Raw genomic sequence first — 21,895 nt, forward strand, 5'->3', positions numbered from 1 at the left:
ATGGCTTCTTCTGAAGGGTGTTCGTCGTGTTCGAGAAGTTGGGGCAAAGGATCTTCTCGGTGGTCCCATGGTTGTGGTGTGAGAGGAGGTGGGATAATCCCTACTTGTTACTGTGGTGATGTTGCTGTAACCAAAGTGGCGAGAACTACGAAGAATGCTGGGAGAAATTTCTGGGGTTGTCCACGTTACAAGGTTTGAAGTATACCCTTTTGAGTTAAAGTTTTTTTGAATTGATGCATTTGTTGATAGATTCCCTAACTTGGTGAATAACAGGGTGGATCTTCAATTGGCAGCTCGTGTAACTTTTTCAAGTGGTGTGTTGAAGAGAAAGTTGATGAAAAAGATTGCACAATGGTAAGGAGGATAAGTCAGCTGGAAAATTCAGTGAAGGACTTGCAGAAAATGATGAAGATCTTAGTTGTAGCTTTGTGTGTGTGTATTGTGGTGTGCCTTGTTCAGGTTCTGTTTAGGTTGATTTAGTTAGATTGTGACATCCTATGTTTTGAAAGGTGTAAGATCAATTATGCAATTCAATGTATTACATATTGACTATTTTAATGAGTTAATTTCAGTGATTAATGTTGAAATCAGTCCCCCTGATGTTTTAACAATGTTGAAATCAGTCCCCTGATGTTTTAAAAATGTTGAAATGAGTCCCCCATTTGCTTTAAAACTGTTCACAAAGGTCACCCCAATAATGCATATGATGCTGAATAATGGCACATAAAACAAATACATAAAACAAAAACATAAAACCAGTTTCATTCATTAAGACACATAAAAGAAATACATAAAATCAGTTCAGTAAGTAAGTTAAGTATCTATTACACCACCATGTAACAAACAGTACATATTACACCACCATGTAATTTAACTATCTAATAACCCAATTTCATCTAAGTATCTTTTCTTCTGACTTTGCATTTTGTTGGCCGGGATGATTGGGGACTTGATGGTTGTGATGGATTAGGGGTTGGGGAACTTGGAGGTGGCTGTGATGGTTGTGTTGTTTCTGCTGGCTGGGGCTTTAAAGGGCAGTTATTCTTGTTGTGCCCCATCTGACGACAAATACTGCATTTTTTCTTATGGCCACCAACACGCATTTGAGTGTGATCTTTAGTTAGCTCCCATGCTTCCAACCTCCTTTTTTTCTTTGGCCTCCCAAGCATCTTCCTGATCAGTGGTGGTAGTACATCATTGAAATTTGTGGTTTCCCATAGTAGGTGGCCATTGAGTGGAAAAATTATGGACGCATACACCTCTTCATAGGTGGATCTTGTGAACACATTGAAGACAAAAGTCTGTGGATCAACGTTGGAAAAGTTCATTGCTGCAATTGCATGACAGCATGGAATGACACTAATCATCCACTTTCTGCAGCTACACTCCTTTGTGTCCAGTGTGAACTTGTTCCCAACTGATGAAGTATGCCTAACCTCAAAAATCTTTCGTGCAGACCAGCTGAAAGAAATGAAGCACATCAACAATGTAGATAAATAACTTGTATATAAAATAAATTGAGTTATATTACCTTGGCACCCAAAATCTTGACAGATTACATTCCTTCTCAAGTCTCTTCTTTATCTTTGGGCATATTGTGAAGTCCATAGATGCCACCTTGGTTCTATTGGTGGCCCACCTTTTCATGAGATAAACTCTGATATCCTCCATCATGGTTATAATAGGTTTTACTCTTGAATGAATAAGAACACTGTTGAAAGCTTCACTGATGTTGTTATCTAGTGTATCAGTCATTGCTTGACCTGTGAAGCGAGATCTTGACCAAAACCTGTTGCACACTCAAATGGGTTACAATGCATCAGGGACAGTAAATTGTATGTAATGGCTAATGGGTTACCTCGGGGGAATGCCTATGAGGTATTTATATGCTTCAATATTGACTTCTTTAATTTTCAGCATCTCTCTCTCCCAAGCCTGTGGATATGTGCTTGTGGCAGCTGTCCACATCAGATTTTTTAAAATTTGACCACCAAACCTTTTCTTAAAGTTTGCATACAGGTGCCTCATACAGAATCTTTGTTCTGCCCCAGGAAGAAGCTCTTGGATAGCTGGGACCAACCCCTGCACAAATAATTTTAGTCATAAAACAATATCCTTTAACAAAGTATTAACTAAAATTGAATATAAGGTGTATATTTACCTTCTGCTGGTCTGACATCCACGTGCACCCCCCACATACTTGACTACCCCCGAGGTCTTGAATTAATAATTGCAAAAACCATGTCCAGCTCTCTTTGTTCTCCACTTCTACTACTGCATAGGCAAGGGGTAGCATTTGATCGTTTGGGTCCCTACCAACAGCAGTGAGAAGCTCTCCCTTGTAATAACCTTTCAAAAAACATCCGTCTAAACATATAATGGGCCTACAACTTTTGAAGCTGTCTTTACAAGCTTTCAGACAAACATACATTCTTTGGAAGATTGGGTCACCATTATGAGAGTCAACTTTAATCTGCACTGTTGAACCTGGGTTACACCTCAACAACTCATGTCCATAGTCGTATATCCTTTTATACTGTTCTTTGAAATCTCCTTCAAGCTGTCTTGTGGCAATTAACTTTGCCCTTTGTGCCTTGGATATTGACACATTTGTATTCCATTTTCTTAATGCTTTAGTACGAATATCATTCACCTTTAAATTAGGATTGTCAACTAAAGACCTATTTATTTCTTCACTCAACCACTGAGCATTCATTAGTTTGATGTTAAGTTGCCTACTACAACCGTGAGTATCAATTATCTTCCTTAATTGCCAAATTTTGCGTGATGGCAAGTACCCACAGTAAGCTACCCATGGGCACTTCCCTTGGCCACCCATGCAGCGCCCCCTCACCCTACGCTTATCATTCTTCACAAATTTTAGATCCCTCCCAGCATGAACAACATACCTTCTAATAGCATCCTTAAACTCTTCCTTCCCACTGAAAATGGTGCCCACTTCCCACTTGTAATCTGCCATGGACTTCTGTTTTGCATATTTTGAGAAACCACCCATACATACTCTATCCTCGTTGTTATCTTCCTCACTTGAACTGTTTTCAGGAGTTATAAGCATATCAGACTCCCAATCATCATCTGACAAACCCCTGCATTGTTGTTGGGTTTCTTGATCATTGTCTGCATCCACATATTCATCACCACTCAGATCATCCATTCCTAGTTCATCATCACTGTCCACGTCCACTTCCAATTCTTCTTCAGTATGAAGCTCCCCTCCATCCTCAATGTCCGCTTCCAATTCTTGTTCAGTATGAACCTCCCCTCCATCCTCAATGTCCACTTCCACTTCTTGTTCAGTAGGAACCTCCCCTCCCTCCTCAATGTCCACTTCCAATTCTTCTTCACTTTCAACCTCCCTTCCATCCTCAATGTGCACTTCCACTAATCCATCATTTTCAAGCTCAACTCTGTCCTCATTCTCAACCTCCACTGCAACCTCAACATCTTCTGCATCCTCCTTGTCATCCTCCCAGACATTTTCATTCTCAGCATCCTCCTTGTCACCCTCAACATGTGCTTCTCCTCCAACGTCACTACCCTCACCACTGTCTGCTGGACCTTCACATAGGTACAAAATCTCATTGTCATCATTTTCTACAATAGTTGGTTCGTCCACCTCATGCACAACATACAGGTTCACTTTCCCCAAATAATTAGCCACCTTCATCATGTTCATAGCTCCTTTATCATCATCAAGCTTATGTAAAACATGTTGGATATTGTAATATAATTCTTTTACTTCCATGTAACCCAGATCTTTAAGTGAACCTAATACTCCAAAATAACACCATTTATCGGGATCTACGTCCCAATAAACTATCTCCCCGCCCATATACTTAAAGTGGACTTCTTTGATCAAGGTCCCACCGTGATGGACCACAACCTGAAACATGTTGTTACCAATAAGGAGTATTGGTAAATCTTGAAGAAATTTGTTTTGATGATGCTACAAGAAGTTTTAGTTGAAGAAGATATTAGAATTAGTTAAAAGCAATTTGTAGAAATTAAATGTAGTAGGAAATTCTTGTAAACCTTGTAAACTTGCATTTTTAACTGCAATAATCGATTATGGAATGGCAATAATCGATTATCACAAAGTCATACAGGAATAATCGATTATCTCTTCATATAATCGATTATCACATTTTGAAAACCCTGTAACGGACTTGAATAATCGATTATCACTTACAATAATCGATTATTCATGGCAGTTGGGAGCTAACCTTTGGCATTCAGTGTACTTGGCTATATATTTTGATTTGGAGAAATAAAAAAAAAAATGTTGTTGAACAGAAGCTCTAGCAGAATACTGTTTGTCAGAGGAAGTTCTCAGAAGCTATAGTTCAAGTTCCCTTGCTTGGTCTCGTGAACAGGAGAGGCTCGCGTTTCGTGTGTCGATTGTCGGAGCAAGCTCTCTTCGAGTTAGCAAGGTGCTCTGCCTGGTCTCGTGAATAGGAGAAGCTCGCGTTTCGTTTGTCGATAGTCGGAGCGGTTCTCTTCGAGTTGGCAGAGTGTTCTTCTTCCGGTTCGTTCGTCGAAGGAAGGTTTATTTATCTGCTTTATTAACTATTTGTTGTAATCTGTTAAACCATTTTTAGTGAAAAAGGTTAATCACTATTTATAGTGATTAACGACTGGACGTAGAATCTTTTGATTCGAACCAGGATAAAAATTCTGTGTTGTTCTTCTTATTCCCTGCACTCATTTTATTTTACGTATATCAACTGTTTGATAAATTTTCTCAAAGAAAATTATTTTTACTAAAAGGACCAAATTAATTTTAATTGTGATCGAACACGCTTTCCACTCTCTTTCAAGTTTTTAATTCCGCTGTGCGACTCTATAACGGTACCGATTGTTCCAACAATTGGTATCAGAGCTTGCTTTGATAGTTTTTCAAAATTTGCGAAAATGGCCGGTCACAATCAAAACCATGTATATGCTGAGGGTGCTTCCATTAACAGACCTCCATTGTTTACTGGTGATAACTATGCTTTTTGGAAAGTGAGAATGGAGATTTTTATGGGGTCTGTTGATAGAGGTATCTGGGAAGCTGTACAAAATGGCCCTTATATTCCTATGAATACTGTTGATGGTGTAGAGACTGAAAAACCTTATTTTAATTGGACTGCTGAAGAAAATAGACGAGCTCAGTTTGATATTAAGGCTCGGAATATAATTTTATCTGCACTAACCATTGATGATTTTTTCAAAGTATCTGTTTATAAAAGTGCTCAGGAAATGTGGAAATTTTTAAGAGTCACTCATGATGAAGTATTGAATGTGGCTAAGTTGACTTGTTCGAACTCATGGTCTACATTAAACTCCTCAAGCTCAAGCGATTCTAATGAGCAAGAAAATCTATGCTTGATGGCCAACGATAAATCATCTGAAAGCAAAATCTTGAAGGAAAAGAAGGACTATCAAGGTTCCTCTTCAAGCTTCAAATGTTATGGATGTGGTGAAAGAGGCCATCTGAAAGCTGACTGTTCAAGCAACAAAAGAAGTAAAGAAAGAAAAGAAAAGAAAATTCACAAGAAGAAGAAGGTTCACATTGCCTCGAAGGATAATGCATCAACCACCTCTAGTTCAAGTGATTCTGTTGAAGAAATAAACTTGTGTTTGACAGCTAATTTTGATGATGCTGGAAGCCAAGTAAGTAATTCTAGCTATGAATCTAATGAATTTGATTTACAAAAGGCGTTTCTTGAATTACTTGATGAATCTGAAACATTGAATGCTGCTTATAAAAATATGAAAAAGGAATTTAAAGAATTGAAATGGAAATATGAAAATGCATTAGATGAGGAAGTCATATTAAGAAACAAAGTTAGTAATCTTGAAACAAAATTGTCTGAATCTAATTCAAATGAAAAACCTGTTGAGTGTTTATCTTGTAAAAGTCATATGTTTAACATTGACATACTTGAAAATTTACTTTCTAAAGCAACCAAGTCTGTCTCACATGTTTTTAGAAGGAGCAATGTTAGAAATAAAGAAGTGCATCATAAAAAGTCTAAAGTTAAGAGAACTCGTAGAGTTTGGGTTGAAAAAGGAACAACTGTAAAAACCAAACTGCATGGTGTTTGTTGCTTCTATTGTATGAAAAAAGGACATACTTCAAATAAATGTAGTATCAAACATTTTGATGTTCCTGATGGAAAATGTGCTTGGATTCCCATTATAAAGTAATTTGTCTCTAACCCTGAGGACCCAAATGAGATTATGGGCACCAAACCTCTCTTGGATGGTTTTGCAGGTTAAGTTCTCAAAAAGAGAGGAGAGATCCATGGTATTATGCTTTCGGAAATAATGATCTAAGAGCAGGAAGTGAATCCATCAAATGGCATTCAAAGCCTTGGTTCGAACTCCATGTGATTGAGCTAAGTGTTGTTTGAACTGTGTTATTGCACTTTGTTCTGGTTATCTTTCTAATTTTCCATTATTTGATTATTGTTATATTCATTTAAATGAGTTGGTTGATAGATTTTCATTGGCATTTTTAGATAATTAAGTTATTTGATGATTGAATTGGCATTTCCGTTTCAAAGATGTTTTCTGTGGAGATCTATTTATATGCATGCCATATGAGCTATGATTTGCTCCACATAAAGCTTGATTACAAACTGTGAAAATCACTGTAGAATAGTCTTTAAAAGCAGTTGTCAAAACTACATTTCCTTGTTTGAGTCAATTTTCCAGTTTTAAATTCTGGTTTGCCAATATTTCATGGATAAAATCCATTGAACCAAGATAAACAATGTTATTGAATTAAATCTGATTACTGCATATTGATGTTTTAATTTTTATATATGTTGTTTTATATGCAGAGTTGAATTCATTGGGTTGAACAGATTGGGATATGAGAGTGCATGAATCATAGCTGTTGTTTTGAAAGTTGTAAATTGTGTTGTCAAAGTTAGTTTTTTGAACTGATTGTGCTAGCTGAAATGCTTTCATATCAAACCTGTAGCAGCTGTGATAATTTCCATTTAAGCTACTGTTGCATTCATTTTAGTTTATAAATTGGTTGCTTAATCATTGATATCTTAATTGTTTGAAAAATGGTTGTTGATTTCGTGGGTTAATTGAGTATGCTAAAAGTTAAATTTGAATTGCATATTTAAGGGGGTATCTTTACTTTATGAACTTAGAAGAGAGGTTGGAGTGTTAGACATATCTTAGAATCAAAATCTATGCAAATTTTTGCATTTTTCGTAAACTTAACGCTTCATAATCGATTATCATCAAGTCATAATCGATTATTCATGCATTAAAATCAATTCTGGAAAATCTTGAGCAGATAATCGATTATCATTATGCATAATCGATTATCATGCAATTCTGGGCAGTAATTATTGAACTGATAATCGATTATCACAAGCCATAATCGATTATCACGCTGACATGTTCAAAAATAGAGTCGTTGGAGCATCCCATAACGGCTATAAACGACCATAAACGGCTAGTTTGTCCATTCTTCTTATAATGTAATATTTATTTTCATAAATAAAATGATCTCTTGATTATATGCATCCTTTGATTAATTGAGGGGGAGATCATATTTAGGGGGAGCCTTCAACATCCGATCTTTTTGCTTCTGATCAAAAAGGGGGAGAAGAATAATACAAGGGGAGAAGTATAAATTATTACAGGTATTGCTAACCTTGTTGTTGTTTGTTAGCTTGTATGTTTTGCAGGTAAGCCAAACTTGCTTTTAAAATTGAATTTTTGATCATCATCAAAAAGGGGGAGATTGTTACCAATAAGGAGTATTGGTAAATCTTGAAGAAATTTGTTTTGATGATGCTACAAGAAGTTTTAGTTGAAGAAGATATTAGAATTAGTTAAAAGCAATTTGTAGAAATTAAATGTAGTAGGAAATTCTTGTAAACCTTGTAAACTTGCATTTTTAACTGCAATAATCGATTATGGAATGGCAATAATCGATTATCACAAAGTCATACAGGAATAATCGATTATCTCTTCATATAATCGATTATCACATTTTGAAAACCCTGTAACGGACTTGAATAATCGATTATCACTTACAATAATCGATTATTCATGGCAGTTGGGAGCTAACCTTTGGCATTCAGTGTACTTGGCTATATATTTTGATTTGGAGAAATAAAAAAAAAATGTTGTTGAACAGAAGCTCTAGCAGAATACTGTTTGTCAGAGGAAGTTCTCAGAAGCTATAGTTCAAGTTCCCTTGCTTGGTCTCGTGAACAGGAGAGGCTCGCGTTTCGTGTGTCGATTGTCGGAGCAAGCTCTCTTCGAGTTAGCAAGGTGCTCTGCCTGGTCTCGTGAATAGGAGAAGCTCGCGTTTCGTTTGTCGATAGTCGGAGCGGTTCTCTTCGAGTTGGCAGAGTGTTCTTCTTCCGGTTCGTTCGTCGAAGGAAGGTTTATTTATCTGCTTTATTAACTATTTGTTGTAATCTGTTAAACCATTTTTAGTGAAAAAGGTTAATCACTATTTATAGTGATTAACGACTGGACGTAGAATCTTTTGATTCGAACCAGGATAAAAATTCTGTGTTGTTCTTCTTATTCCCTGCACTCATTTTATTTTACGTATATCAACTGTTTGATAAATTTTCTCAAAGAAAATTATTTTTACTAAAAGGACCAAATTAATTTTAATTGTGATCGAACACGCTTTCCACTCTCTTTCAAGTTTTTAATTCCGCTGTGCGACTCTATAACGGTACCGATTGTTCCAACACATGTCATCACCCATCCCTACCCCAACCCTGCAAATGCAAACGGGGACCACTAATTTAAGTTAAACTAATATCTATGGGACCACTATCAACCATCAAAACAAGACAACTTTTCACCCCTACTTAAACCCCCTATAAAGCGACAACAGTGATAACATATACAACAAATACATATCATAAAATTATCAAACATAAACCCTAACCTGATTTGCGGTTTCCAATTTGAGCTTCAGATTTGCGGTATCCAATTCGCGCTTCAGATTTCAACACACTTCCTCCACGATCATAAATCCCAAATTACCAATTTCTCTGCAATTCCTCAAACCCTAACTTCTGATTTCTTAACCTCAGTAATATTATCACATTTACCCTCTCACAGCCACGTATCACCCTCTCATGTAAGACCTGTGTAAAATAAAAAAAAATATACTTTTATTTTACTATATTTTGTGTTACTAAATAATTAATTATGATTTGTTTGTGTAATGAAAATATTAAGAAAGTGAATAAAATAAATTAATTAGAACTAATGTTATCTTAATTTTAGAAAATACTTTTACTGATGCCTTAGCTTTTGATGACAAAAAGAATATATTGAGAAGTGGGAGAACTCTTTGGTTACAGGGAAGTGTGTATTATGTTGTGGTGCATGCCTCTGTAAGTTTTCTTTTATGGGACCTATAATAATAAATGATGGAAAGAGAAAGCCATTTATTTGTGAAAAAAAAAGAGTGTTGGTATTAAGCTTTTAGGCATTAACGTGAAATGGGAAGAAGTGGACCTAATGTAGTATAAAATAATGAATAATATTATATGTAGAAAAGGACAAAAAGGTGGGACCGTGATGTTGGAAGATGAAATGTTATTATAAAGAAAAAGAAAAGAAAAGTTGGATGGTGTGAGAAGTAGTTTACCTAAGGTAGTGAAATGGAAAGAGCATAGTTTTGTACTTGTGTTTCCTCTTTTGCATAATTTGAGTTTCTGAAGGTGACATTGTCGGCAATAGGTGTTGAAATATTTTTCCATAGCTTAGCTTCTTTTGTTTTGTAGGGTTTAGGATAGATTATAGAGTTAAGTAGGAAACATATAGTTAAGCTACATGGTGCATATTAAAAACGTGAATTTTGACTTAGAGGAGAACCTACCATTTTCTTATATAAACTCTAATCTATGTGAGAGAGGGGAGGAATATACATACTATGCTAAAACTTAGGTTCGGAGTATGGTTTTGAATTGTGGGAAGCACTACTACGCAAGGAAAGAAAGCCATCTTTGGTCTTTGCTTTGAACCTCAAAGGATTGTGGAAACTCACTGGAACTAGAGGTAAGGGGGGAAACTAGGATTTATATAGCTGTTTGCATGTTGGGGTAGTTAAAAGCTAGACTGTATATGTATGTTTGATGGTGCATGTATATTGTATGATGGGTAGAAGGTAAGGGGAGTTGATTTATTTCCTTGATTTTTGAGATATTATGTGTTTACTGCAAATCTGGGTAAAATCTGGGAATAAGGGGATGAAATTGGGGTTTCTGAAATCTGACGCGATTCTGCAGAATTTCTGCAGAACGCGCGTTCGTCCAATTTTGGTGAGTCAAAATTGGACGTCCGTCCAAACAATGCTCGACCAGATAGTGGTCGACCAACTTCAGAACGTTCGTCCAGTTCTGGTGAAATTGGACGTTCGTCCAAATTGCTCAGTGGTCGTCATAAGCATTCGGTTCTGAACGAACGTTCGCGTTCGTTCGTCTTAATTTATGGGACGCTCGTCCAAATCGTATTTAAACAGTGAATTAATGAGCGTTTGTCCTTACTTTGTATTTTTGTAGTGTAATCTTGAACGTTCGGCCTTGATCTCAAGACGAACGCCCTTAGGTTGTAAAGAGCGTTCGGTCTTATGTCCCTTATTCTCAGATAGTGAACGTCCATAGAATTATAAGCGTCCAGTCATACTATGGTTTATCGAACGTTCGTTCTTTGAGGATGTTTGGTCTTTAAGCACTCGTCCAAACAGTGATGAAATATGGTGTCCAATGGTTTAGCGTTCAGCCTAGGTAATTGATCTTAGCGTTCGGCTCAGTAGTGTTGAATCCAACCTGGTGTTCGTTCTTCAGCGTTCGGCCTTAACTTGATCTTTAACGTTCGTCCCAACAGTGAGTGGTCGGCCAAACTAATATGAGCGTTCGGTTCGGTATTCTCATGTAACGAGCGTCAGCGTTCGTTCTTGAGTCAGTTAAATACTAGACGTTCGTCAAGAGATTATCCAGTGATTTAGATGTGTTAAGCGTTCGATCAAAATTCGATATTTTAGGTTTGAATCCTGAACGTTCGGTTTTTGGATATATGTGAGCGTTCGGTGTGGATCTTGGACGTTCGTCCTTGGTGCAATTGTGATTGTGAGCGTTCGGCCATGGTATGGTCGTGAGTGAGCGTTCGGCTTATGCTTGGTTTTTAACGTTCGGCTTGGTGATTAGCAAATAACGTTCGTTCATTAACGTTCGTTTAACAGCGTTCGTTCATTAACGTTGGTGATTTGAAAATAGTGTTTGAGGAATAGTTCTCTTCCAAATAGCGTTTGGCGAATATGTATGAATCCGTAATTCCTCCGGTGGTATTTTGAAACAATTATTGAGAATTGTTGGTTATTTCTTTGATCCATTATTGGTTTATTTATACATATTATTGAGAATATGTATGAATTCGTGATTGAGCACGTTTATTCTTTTGGAGGTGGTACATACACTATGTTATTTATTTGTAACTTCGTCTGTCTTTTGAGCATTTTTGCTAGTCTCATACGTGAGACTGAGACTTGAGTGTCACCTTCTTCTGCGCGAGGAGGTGAATGTCTCGCCCAATGACTTCGGCTTGTGTTGAGTATAGTGCATCGTTACGCGTAGTATCGATGTTTTTACTCGTTAGTCCTTGAGGAGTCGGGGAGATAGGTCTGAAGTCGCGATGGAAGACGGCTCGGGTCGCCTGTTATTGAGAGCAGGTTATGACGACGAATTACAAGTAAACGACATTGTTTATGAAAGACTAGTCTGCAATATCATGTGTGTCGATTTATATTAAATCATGGAGATTATATATTTTATATGTAATGTGTTTATGATGTGATATTTCTGGTTTCTCACCCTGAAATGTTGTGGTTGTGGTTTCCACCTACGATGATCGTACTTGTACGGGAGTAGATGGTATTGCAGATAAAGCTCGATTGGAATAGCTCTTCGAGAGAGAGACGGGAATAAAACTTATTGGGATTTTTATAATGTTTTCTTATTTATGTTCGTTTGATTTTGTTATTTTAAGAAACAATTAAGATTTGGTTTGTTGTAATGTATGAACTTATGATGTGTGTATGGTTTGTTTATGTGTGGTATAAAATAAATAAATAAATAAACACTTTCATAAGATTCATGCTTCAAGGTTATTATTATTATTATTAATATATCCTATAAGGGGTGTTACATCTCACAGCCACGTATTACCCACACACAGCCACGTAGCTAACTTCAGTCCACCCTGTCAGCTGCTCCGTTAAAAACTCAATGTCGTTTCCAAAAAGGACTTGATTGCACACTTTTTACAAAAGTTGGGACCACATTGAACTTCTAAAAAAAGGTAGGATCGAATTGAATATTTGCCCCCTTTCGAGGGACCAAAAGAGATATTAAACCTTAATATTTGTATCCAAACGATCAAGAATAAATTATTGAAAGTTTGTGAATTTATTAGTTAATGATGATTAATTATAGTTTGATGTATGTAAATAATTATGTGTATTATTTGCTTAAAATTAAGGTTTAATCCTTTTCGACATCCCTATTTATGTACGAATGTCTCAATTGGGTCCTCGTTTTCTAAAGTGTATCAAAATGGTCCCTAATTTTGAAAATTGAGAGCAATTGAGTCCTTTCCGTTAAGTTGGCTGAACGGCGTTAAAAAAATTGCTGAGTGGATGCTGAGATGACGAACGAACGCTCGTCCACCAGCGAACGAACGCTCGTCCACCAGCGAACGAACGCTCGTCCACCAGAGAACGAACGCTCGTCGACCTCTTACTGCTGGACGACCGTTCGTTCCACACTGGACGACCGTTCGTTCGGTGGTCGACGAGCGTTCGTTCGTTGATGGACGAGCGTTCGTTCGCTGATGGACGAGCGTTCGTTCGCTGGTGGACGAGCGTTCGTTCGTCATCTCAGTATCCACTCAGTAATTTTTTTAACGCCGTTCAGCCAACTTAACGGAAAGGACTCAATTGCTATCAATTTTCAAAATTAGGGACCATTTTGATACACTTTAGAAAACGAGGACCCAATTGAGACATTCGTACATAAATAGGGATGTCGAAAAGGATTAAACCTAAAATTAATTACCAATTTATTTGTGTTTTTTGTTTATTTGTTCTTTTATTTACACTGATATTTTTATGATGTAACTTTTTTTGAATTTGGTATTAGAAGACAAAGATAAAGTAGAAACTTAGATTAAGACTTTATTTCAGTTGGTTATATATATATATATATATATATATATATATATATATGCAAATATATGTATATCTTTTTACAAACTTTATATTGAACTTTAATTCTTAAATGTAACAAATGATTGAATTTCTCTATCTTGTTATATTTGACTGTTAGGATTATATTTGAATAACGTTAATAATCTGACTTATGTATTTTTCTTTAATTGTTTTAGTTTATTAAATATGTGATAATTTCCATAATAATGTTAATACTATTAAAGTTTGGGATATTAATTATAAACACGAATATTTTTTTTTTATTATTTGTAAGGTCTCGAAAAATTAACATCTTCCACCTGTCAAATCACGTCATTAATGCCCAAAAACCCTGTTCAGAATTTGTGTTAAGAAACGCGCCCAACCCCACATTCTGAGCACCATTAAATGCACCGCGCCACACGTGCAGTGTCATTAAAACGCACTCACACTCACTCTGCATGCAACTGCCAAGTGTCACTTTGGAACATTCGAAAACATTAGTGGAATCCAAGTGGCAGCAGGTGAATGGACGCTCGTCCTACGGGGGGAGAGAAATTTAATTTCTGAAAAACACTCTTCCCACTCTTCTGCATGCTTCGTCTTCTTCCCCAAACTCTTGATTTCCAAATTCTCTACTTTCTCTCTAGAACCTCCATCTTCTCTCTACCATAACTCACTTTCTTCTTCTCCGATCCAATTTCAGAGACCGTAGAAGTAATCCAGACGTCCTAAGCTTTCCATCAAACCGAAAAAGTTCAAGTTTTGAATCTGGTAAGTTCGTCCCTTAGCTGTTCATTATTAGGTTTCATGCAAAACCAAATCTGGTTACATGCATTCTCTTTATCTGAATCAAATTTTGATTCTATAAATGGTTTTAGTTCGCAAGAGTTGAGTGGTCTGAGGATAGAAGTGATAGTTGGGCGAGTCCAGATTTGCACGTTAGGACGTTCGTTCACTACTGATCCAGGTAAGGGAAGCTTATTAAGTTTAATTCATGTATATGTGTTGTACTGTATAACGTAAGTGAAATTATGAAGTATGAAATCTGTATTATTGATCTTTGGTGTATGATCTGGATGATGAGATGATATATGAAATTTATGAAATGTGCTATAATACGAGTAGTTAAATGCATGAAGGTTTATACTGAAAAATGAGTTACTGTAAGTGAGATTTTGAATATGAAATACTATGATAATGAACGTTCGTTATCGAACGGTCTTTGATGTAAGGACCTTGTTTTCTTAAAGGGGTGGGGAAGGGTTTAATGCTGGGGGACACTAGCTGCCATAGGGGGAGGTGGGGTTTTGTTTTATTTGGAAAAATTGGGGAGACACACGTCTGGGTTTTTCTCTCATGATGGGCACCATTCAACAAAACTGCAGACGTAGGAGATAAAAAGGGGTGCTGGGTGCTTAATTGGGAGAGAAAACTCTTGCTGCAAATTGAAGGAGGTGAAGTTCAGAGGTGCTGGAGTTGCAACGAGGCTTTAGATTACAAGTCTTGGAGGAGATTGAAAGGTGTTCGGTACTGCATCTGGATGAGTGCAAGGCTTGCTGGGAGAGGAGAAGTGAAGAACTGTTGGAGTTGGAAGGAGATCCAGACACTGCAAATCTTTTGGAGAAAGATTCAAGATTCGTAAAGGAAGTCTTCAAGAGGTAAGGGGAGCTAGATTTTTCGTTTTGATTGTTGAATTATGCTGTGTTTGATGCCAATCTGGGAAATTTGGGGATGAATTTGGGTTTCTGGTTTCTGGGTTTCTGGATTTCGCGATTCTGCAGAATTCTGCAGAAACGCGCGTACGTTCAAATTTTAGGATTGAAAATGGGACGTTCGTCCCATTGTTAATAGCGTTCGGTCTTTCTAAAAAGTTATATTGAACGTTCGGTATCTTTTCTGAACGTTCGCACACAAATAGCCAAATCTGAACGTTCGGTATTTTTCTGAACGTTCGTCCAAAGCCAAATTCTGAACGTTCGGTTTTTGTTCTGAGCGTTCGCCCGAATCGGCCAAATTAGTACGTTCGTCCACGTAGCTCGGCCATAATATGCTGAGCGTTCTTTTCAGTTGACGAGCGTTCGCGTTCGTTCTGAGAGTAGCGTTCGTCCGTCAACTTGAGCGTAGCGTTCATCCAGTTCGGCCTGTTGTTGAGCGTTCGTCCTGTAGTGTTCGTCCAAATCATCAAGTGAGCGTTCGTCCAAATCTTCCATTGAACGTTCGTTCATTCGCTGGTTAGTAGTGTTCGGTCAGTTGATGGTTAAGTGAGCGTTCGGTCTTCATAGGCGTTGAGCGCTCGTTCAAATATTGAATTCAAAATGGTGTTCGGTTTTGAGCGTTCGGCAGAATCTTTGATCTCACAGTGTTCGTCCATGAAGAGCTAGCATTAATAACGCTCGTCCCAATAGTGCTCGACTAAGAGTAAAAGCGTTCGTCCAAACAGTGTCCGTCCAATAGCTTATGACGTTCGTCCAAATAGTTGACACGCACCTACACATTGCAGAATTTGTTTTCGATAGTTTTGGGGGTTCTGGATGTCCGGTTTGGACGTTCTCTAGGTCGTTTTGGGGGCTCTTGACCCTTTCGGAACTGTTGGTGATGGTTTCAAAGCTGTTTGAGTTATATTTATGTGAGTAATAAAGTGTTATAAAGAAAATGTGTTATGTGTACATTGTTTTGAGTTGTTAGATATATCTATTTGATATAGAAATATTGTGTGATCGGTTTGACATTGCAAATTGATATGAGAATGATGTTTGGATGGTTAAGTACTGTTGAAATCATGGTTGTATATGATTTGATTATGAGTTTCATGTTAAATGAAGAATTGAGGTTATTAATGATATGGTATTGTGATAATCTCACTTATGCATTTGAATATATTGAATATATGCTAAGTTTATGGTTGGCGAATATGTGATGATGATATGATATGGGCGTTATGGTATGTTTGGATTGGTATTGTAAGGATTATTGTATATGGGTATTTTGGTCAGATGATGTTATTAAACGAGTGGTGGATAGTAAGCGTTGTGCGTGTTGGCCCGGGGAATCTCTTTAGGTGAGTGATGGGAGGTATACTTGCACTTGTCCGGGGAAGCTCTTGTTCAGAGTGATGGAAGGTGACATTGTGTACTTGCCCGGGGAATCTCCCTATAGAGTGATGGGAAGCAGCACTACACATTGGGGTAATGTGGAACCGCCCGGGGAATCTCTTACATTTATGTAAGAGTGGTGGGGGTGACGTGGGGTACTAGTCCGGTGAAGCTCGAGATAATTAAATTGGCGTTGTGCTTGCGGGCCGGGGAATCTCTTTAGGCGAGTGATGAGGGGTATACTTGCACTTGTCCGGGGAAGCTCTTGATTAGAGTGATGGAGGGTGACATTGTGTACTTGCCCGGGGAATCTCCCTATAGAGTGATGGGAAGCAGCACTACACATTGGGGGTAATGTGGAACCGCCCGGGTAATCTCTTACATTTATGTAAGAGTGGTGGGGGTGACGTGGGGTACTAGTCCGGTGAAGCTCGAGATAATTAAATTGGCGTTGTGCTTGCGGGCCGGGGAATCTCTTTAGGCGAGTGATGAGGGGTATACTTGCACTTGTCCGGGGAAGCTCTTGATTAGAGTGATGGAGGGTGACTTGTGTACTTGCTCGGGGAATCTCCCTATAGAGTGATGGGAAGCAGCACTACACATTAGGGTAATGTGTAACGGCCCGGGGAAGCTCTGAAAAGAGTGATGGGAGTGACGCTAGTACATATTGGTGTATGTATTTTGATTGATCTGTAATATTGGTGGATGTAGTCTGATTTATTTTGTAATGCATATTGGTGTATGCATTCTAATTTGATATTTTGATACATATTGGTATATGCATAAGGTTGAAGCATAATTAGTACTTGGGTATATAGTTTGATGTGGTTAAGGTGTGGATGATAGTATGTTATTATGAGTATATTTATGATGTATATAAATTGTATTTTTTGTTAGCTCACCCTTGCATTGTTTGTGTTGTGTGCTGTTTGGGTATGTTTCTCTAGCGATGATCATCCACTTGGATGGGAGCAGACGTTGTTGAGGAAATCCCTTTGGAGCAAGAGCTGGAGGATACTAAGGTTGCGGAGTAGTTTTCTTAGGAGTTTCCCATCTGAACACATGTAGTGTTCGAATCTATAAAATGTTGAAGTTTAAATTTCAGTTTCTTTTATTTCTGGATGACTGTAATTTCACCTTTAATTACACGTCATGCTCCGATTGTTCTCTTTATTGGGATGTTGACGTCTTTATTATGTAATAATTGTTATTATATAAGCGGGATGTTACATTAATGGTATCAGAGCAGTTCTTTCCTTAGAAACCTGTAGGTTGTGGGTGTGTTTCGTTTGTGATTATGTACTCTGGTCTCGCGTAAGAGGTTGTGTTGATTTAAGTCAGGCTAATGGCCTTTCTTTCTGTGTGAACAGAAGATGGCACCTACGTCTCCTCATCGTTCTCCTCCACGAGTCGATCAACCTGACTCTAATCAGATGCTGAATGCGGTGCTCCAGGCGTTGCAACAACAGAATGCTACGTTGATTCAACAGAATACCTTTGCATTGCAAAATCTTGAAGCCGCAAGGGTATCGGCAGAGAACGCGAGAATGTCTTCCGAAAACACTCAGAGGGAGTTGATGGAATTTATGACTAATGCTAGGACTCCTCCAAGTGTTTCTTCCGTTGCTATTCTTGCGCAAGAGTGGAGTTTGGAGAGTTTCCTGCAACATCGCCCAGCGAGATTCACTGGCAAGTGCAAGCCTGATGAAGCTGATCACTGGTTTGGAGACATAGAGAGGATATTCGAAGCCAAGGGGTGTCCTGATGAGAAGAAGTTAGCCTATACTCAATATCTGCTTACCGGGGAAGCTGGCCATTGGTGGAATAGCATGAAGATGATCCTTGAAAGGAGTGGGACTCCTATTACTTGGGAGTTGTTTAAGACCAAATTTTACACTGAGTACTTCCCAGACAGTGTGAGATTTGCAAAGGAAGTGGAATTCCTAGAGCTGGTGCAAGGTAACAGATCGGTGTCGGAATATGCAAACCGCTTCAAACATTTGCTTCGTTTCAACACTATGGCAGTAGATGAAGAGTGGCAGTGCAGAAAATTTGAGAATGGCTTGAGGAAGGATATCAAGTTGCTGGTAAAAGGGTTACGCATCAGAGAGTTCCCTACATTGGTGGAGATGTCTCGTGATCTAGAGAAGACAAAGAGTGAATATGAGGGACAGCAGAATCAGCCTACTAGGAATGGGGGACCACCTAGATCTCGTGGTGGAATTAGCATTAAGAAGACGCCTTACGCTAGACCATCCTTCTCTTCTGGGTCTAAGGGTCCATCCTATCAACCAACTGTGCAGTCAGGACCAGCTGGACCATCTGGTACTGTTAAATGCTTTAAATGTGGAAGACCTCATTATCGAAGCGACTGCCCTCTTAGAAAAAGAGCAGTGAAGTGTTTCAAGTGCGGAAAAGAGGGACACTTTGCTGATGAGTGTACTTCTGCAATAGGATCAGGGTCTCAAGCACCGAGGACTGGTTTGCCTCCACCCAGGGAAGGTGGCAGAACTCCGACGACGGGCAGAGTGTACGCCTTGGTGGGATCAGAAGCAGTCAGCTCAGGTAACATCCTCATCTGTGATTGTTTATTTCTTGGTGTGCTTTGTGTTGTGTTTTTTGATTTGGGGGCAAAACACTCCTTCATGGCGAAGGCACGTGTTGAAAAGTTTGGTATGTCTGTAGAAGAGTTAGACGTTGATCTGTTGGTGTCTACACCAACATCAGGATTAATTGGGACGTCTTTGTGTGTGTCCGTTATCCGATTGTCGTAGAAGGACGTCGTTTCAAGGTAAACCTCATCTGTTTACCTTTGCGAGGATTAGAAGTATTTCAAGAATGGATTGGCTATCCATCAATCGCATCCTTATCAACTGCGATGATAAGGAGATGTCGTTTCCAGATGAAGACAAAGATGCCTTTGTCGATCGGCGTCGTGAAGCAAGACCTCCTGGAAGGTGCTAGTTGCTTCTTAGTGTTATCGCATATAGAAGCGACACAAGTTTCAGATCATGCGGCGCAAGGGAGTCAGAGTGTAAAACTTGCAATTGTGAACGACTTCTTGGATGTTTTCCTAAAGAAGTTTTTGGTTTACCTCCTCCACGTGAGGTGGAATTTTCTATTGATTTGGTCTTAGGAGCAGGACCAGTTTCTATAACTCCTTATAGGATGGCTCCAGCAGAATTGGTAGAATTAAAGAAGCAGATTGAAGACCTGTTGGAGAAACAGTTTATCCGACCTAGTGCTTCGCCTTGGGGAGTGCCAGTGCTACTAGTAAAGAAGAAAGATGGTGGTTCGAGATTGTGCGTTGATTATCGGCAACTGAATAAGTTGACGATCAAGAATAAGTATCCGTTGCCGAGAATAGATGATTTGATGGATCAACTACACGGAGCTACAATATTCTCTAAGATTGATATGAGGTCGGGTTATCATCAAATCTTAGTAAAAGCGGATGATGTGCAGAAGATGGCGTTCAGGTCTAGATATGGCCATTATAAGTATGTGGTTATGCCGTTTGACGTGACTAATGCTCCAGCCATTTTCATGGACTATATGAATCGAATTTTCAAACCTTCTTGGACAAGTTCGTGGTGGTATTTATAGATGACATACTTGTCTATTCTAAGACTCGAGAAGGACATGAAGATCACCTTAGTACAGTACTTGGAGTACTGAAAAAAAAAAATTTATACCAAGTTGGCTAAGAGAAGATCTTGGATGGTAGAGCAGGCAACTCTACCGGGAGTCAAGGGACAAGATAAGAGAAACTTACTTGTTCTAGTAAGCTTAATTTTCGAGGACGAAAATTTTTGTTGTTGGGGAAAATGTAAGGACCTTGTTTTCTTAAAGGGGTGGGGAAGGGTTTAATGCTGGGGGACACTAGCTGCCATAGGGGGAGGTGGGGTTTTGTTTTATTTGGAAAAATTGGGGAGACACACGTCTGGGTTTTTCTCTCATGATGGGCACCATTCAACAAAACTGCAAACGTAGGAGATAAAAAGGGGTGCTGGGTGCTTAATTGGGAGAGAAAACTCTTGCTGCAAATTGAAGGAGGTGAAGTTCAGAGGTGCTGGAGTTGCAACGAGGCTTTAGATTACAAGTCTTGGAGGAGATTGAAAGGTGTTCGGTACTGCATCTGGATGAGTGCAAGGCTTGCTGGGAGAGGAGAAGTGAAGAACTGTTGGAGTTGGAAGGAGATCCAGACACTGCAAATCTTTTGGAGAAAGATTCAAGATTCGTAAAGGAAGTCTTCAAGAGGTAAGGGGAGCTAGATTTTTCGTTTTGATTGTTGAATTATGCTGTGTTTGATGCCAATCTGGGAAATTTGGGGATGAATTTGGGTTTCTGGTTTCTGGGTTTCTGGATTTCGCGATTCTGCAGAATTCTGCAGAAACGCGCGTACGTTCAAATTTTAGGATTGAAAATGGGACGTTCGTCCCATTGTTAATAGCGTTCGGTCTTTCTAAAAAGTTATATTGAACGTTCGGTATCTTTTCTGAACGTTCGCACACAAATAGCCAAATCTGAACGTTCGGTATTTTTCTGAACGTTCGTCCAAAGCCAAATTCTGAACGTTCGGTTTTTGTTCTGAGCGTTCGCCCAAATCGGCCAAATTAGTACGTTCGTCCACGTAGCTCGGCCATAATATGCTGAAAGTTCTTTTCAGTTGACGAGCGTTCGCGTTCGTTCTGAGTGTAGCGTTCGTCAGTCAACTTGAGCGTAGCGTTCATCCAGTTCGGCCTGTTGTTGAGCGTTCGTCCTGTAGTGTTCGTCCAAATCATCAAGTGAGCGTTCGTCCAAATCTTCCACTGAACGTTCGTTCATTCGCTGGTTAGTAGTGTTCGGTCAGTTGATGGTTAAGTGAGCGTTCGGTCTTCATAGGCGTTGAGCGCTCGTTCAAATATTGAATTCAAAATGGTGTTCGGTTTTGAGCGTTCGGCAGAATCTTTGATCTCACAGTGTTCGTCCATGAAGAGCTAGCATTAATAACGCTCGTCCCAATAGTGCTCGACTAAGAGTAAAAGCGTTCGTCCAAACAGTGTCCGTCCAATAGCTTATGACGTTCGTCCAAATAGTTGACACGCACCTACACATTGCAGAATTTGTTTTCGATAGTTTTGGGGGTTCTGGATGTCCGGTTTGGACGTTCTCTAGGTCGTTTTGGGGGCTCTTGACCCTTTCGGAACTGTTGGTGATGGTTTCAAAGCTGTTTGAGTTATATTTATGTGAGTAATAAAGTGTTATAAAGAAAATGTGTTATGTGTACATTGTTTTGAGTTGTTAGATATATCTATTTGATATAGAAATATTGTGTGATCGGTTTGACATTGCAAATTGATATGAGAATGATGTTTGGATGGTTAAGTACAGTTTAAATCATGGTTGTATATGATTTGATTATGAGTTTCATGTTAAATGAAGAATTGAGGTTATTAATGATATGGTATTGTGATAATCTCACTTATGCATTTGAATATATTGAATATATGCTAAGTTCATGGTTGGCGAATATGTGATGATGATATGATATGGGCGTTATGGT

At 38.7% G+C, this 21,895-nt stretch overlaps 1 protein-coding gene across 1 annotated transcript; it reads left to right on the forward strand.

Annotated features, from left to right (window-relative positions):
* Positions 1-480, forward strand: LOC108320814 (uncharacterized). The gene is made up of 2 exons (XM_017552356.2): positions 1-192; positions 274-480. Exons 1-2 carry the CDS (start codon positions 1-3, stop codon positions 478-480), a joined length of 399 nt encoding a protein of 132 aa, XP_017407845.1.
* Positions 481-21,895: the final 21,415 nt, after the last annotated feature.

The sequence above is a fragment of the Vigna angularis genome, chromosome 10 (assembly GCF_016808095.1).
Source record: "Vigna angularis cultivar LongXiaoDou No.4 chromosome 10, ASM1680809v1, whole genome shotgun sequence".
Lineage (NCBI taxonomy): Eukaryota > Viridiplantae > Streptophyta > Magnoliopsida > Fabales > Fabaceae > Vigna > Vigna angularis.

Bases quoted from the DNA above. Each gene is read 5' to 3' on its own strand.
- LOC108320814 (XM_017552356.2), top strand. From the start codon at position 1: ATGGCTTCTTCTGAAGGGTGTTCGTCGTGTTCGAGAAGTTGGGGCAAA. The intron at 193-273 runs GTTTGAAGTATA...GGTGAATAACAG, and splicing joins GGGGTTGTCCACGTTACAAG to GGTGGATCTTCAATTGGCAG.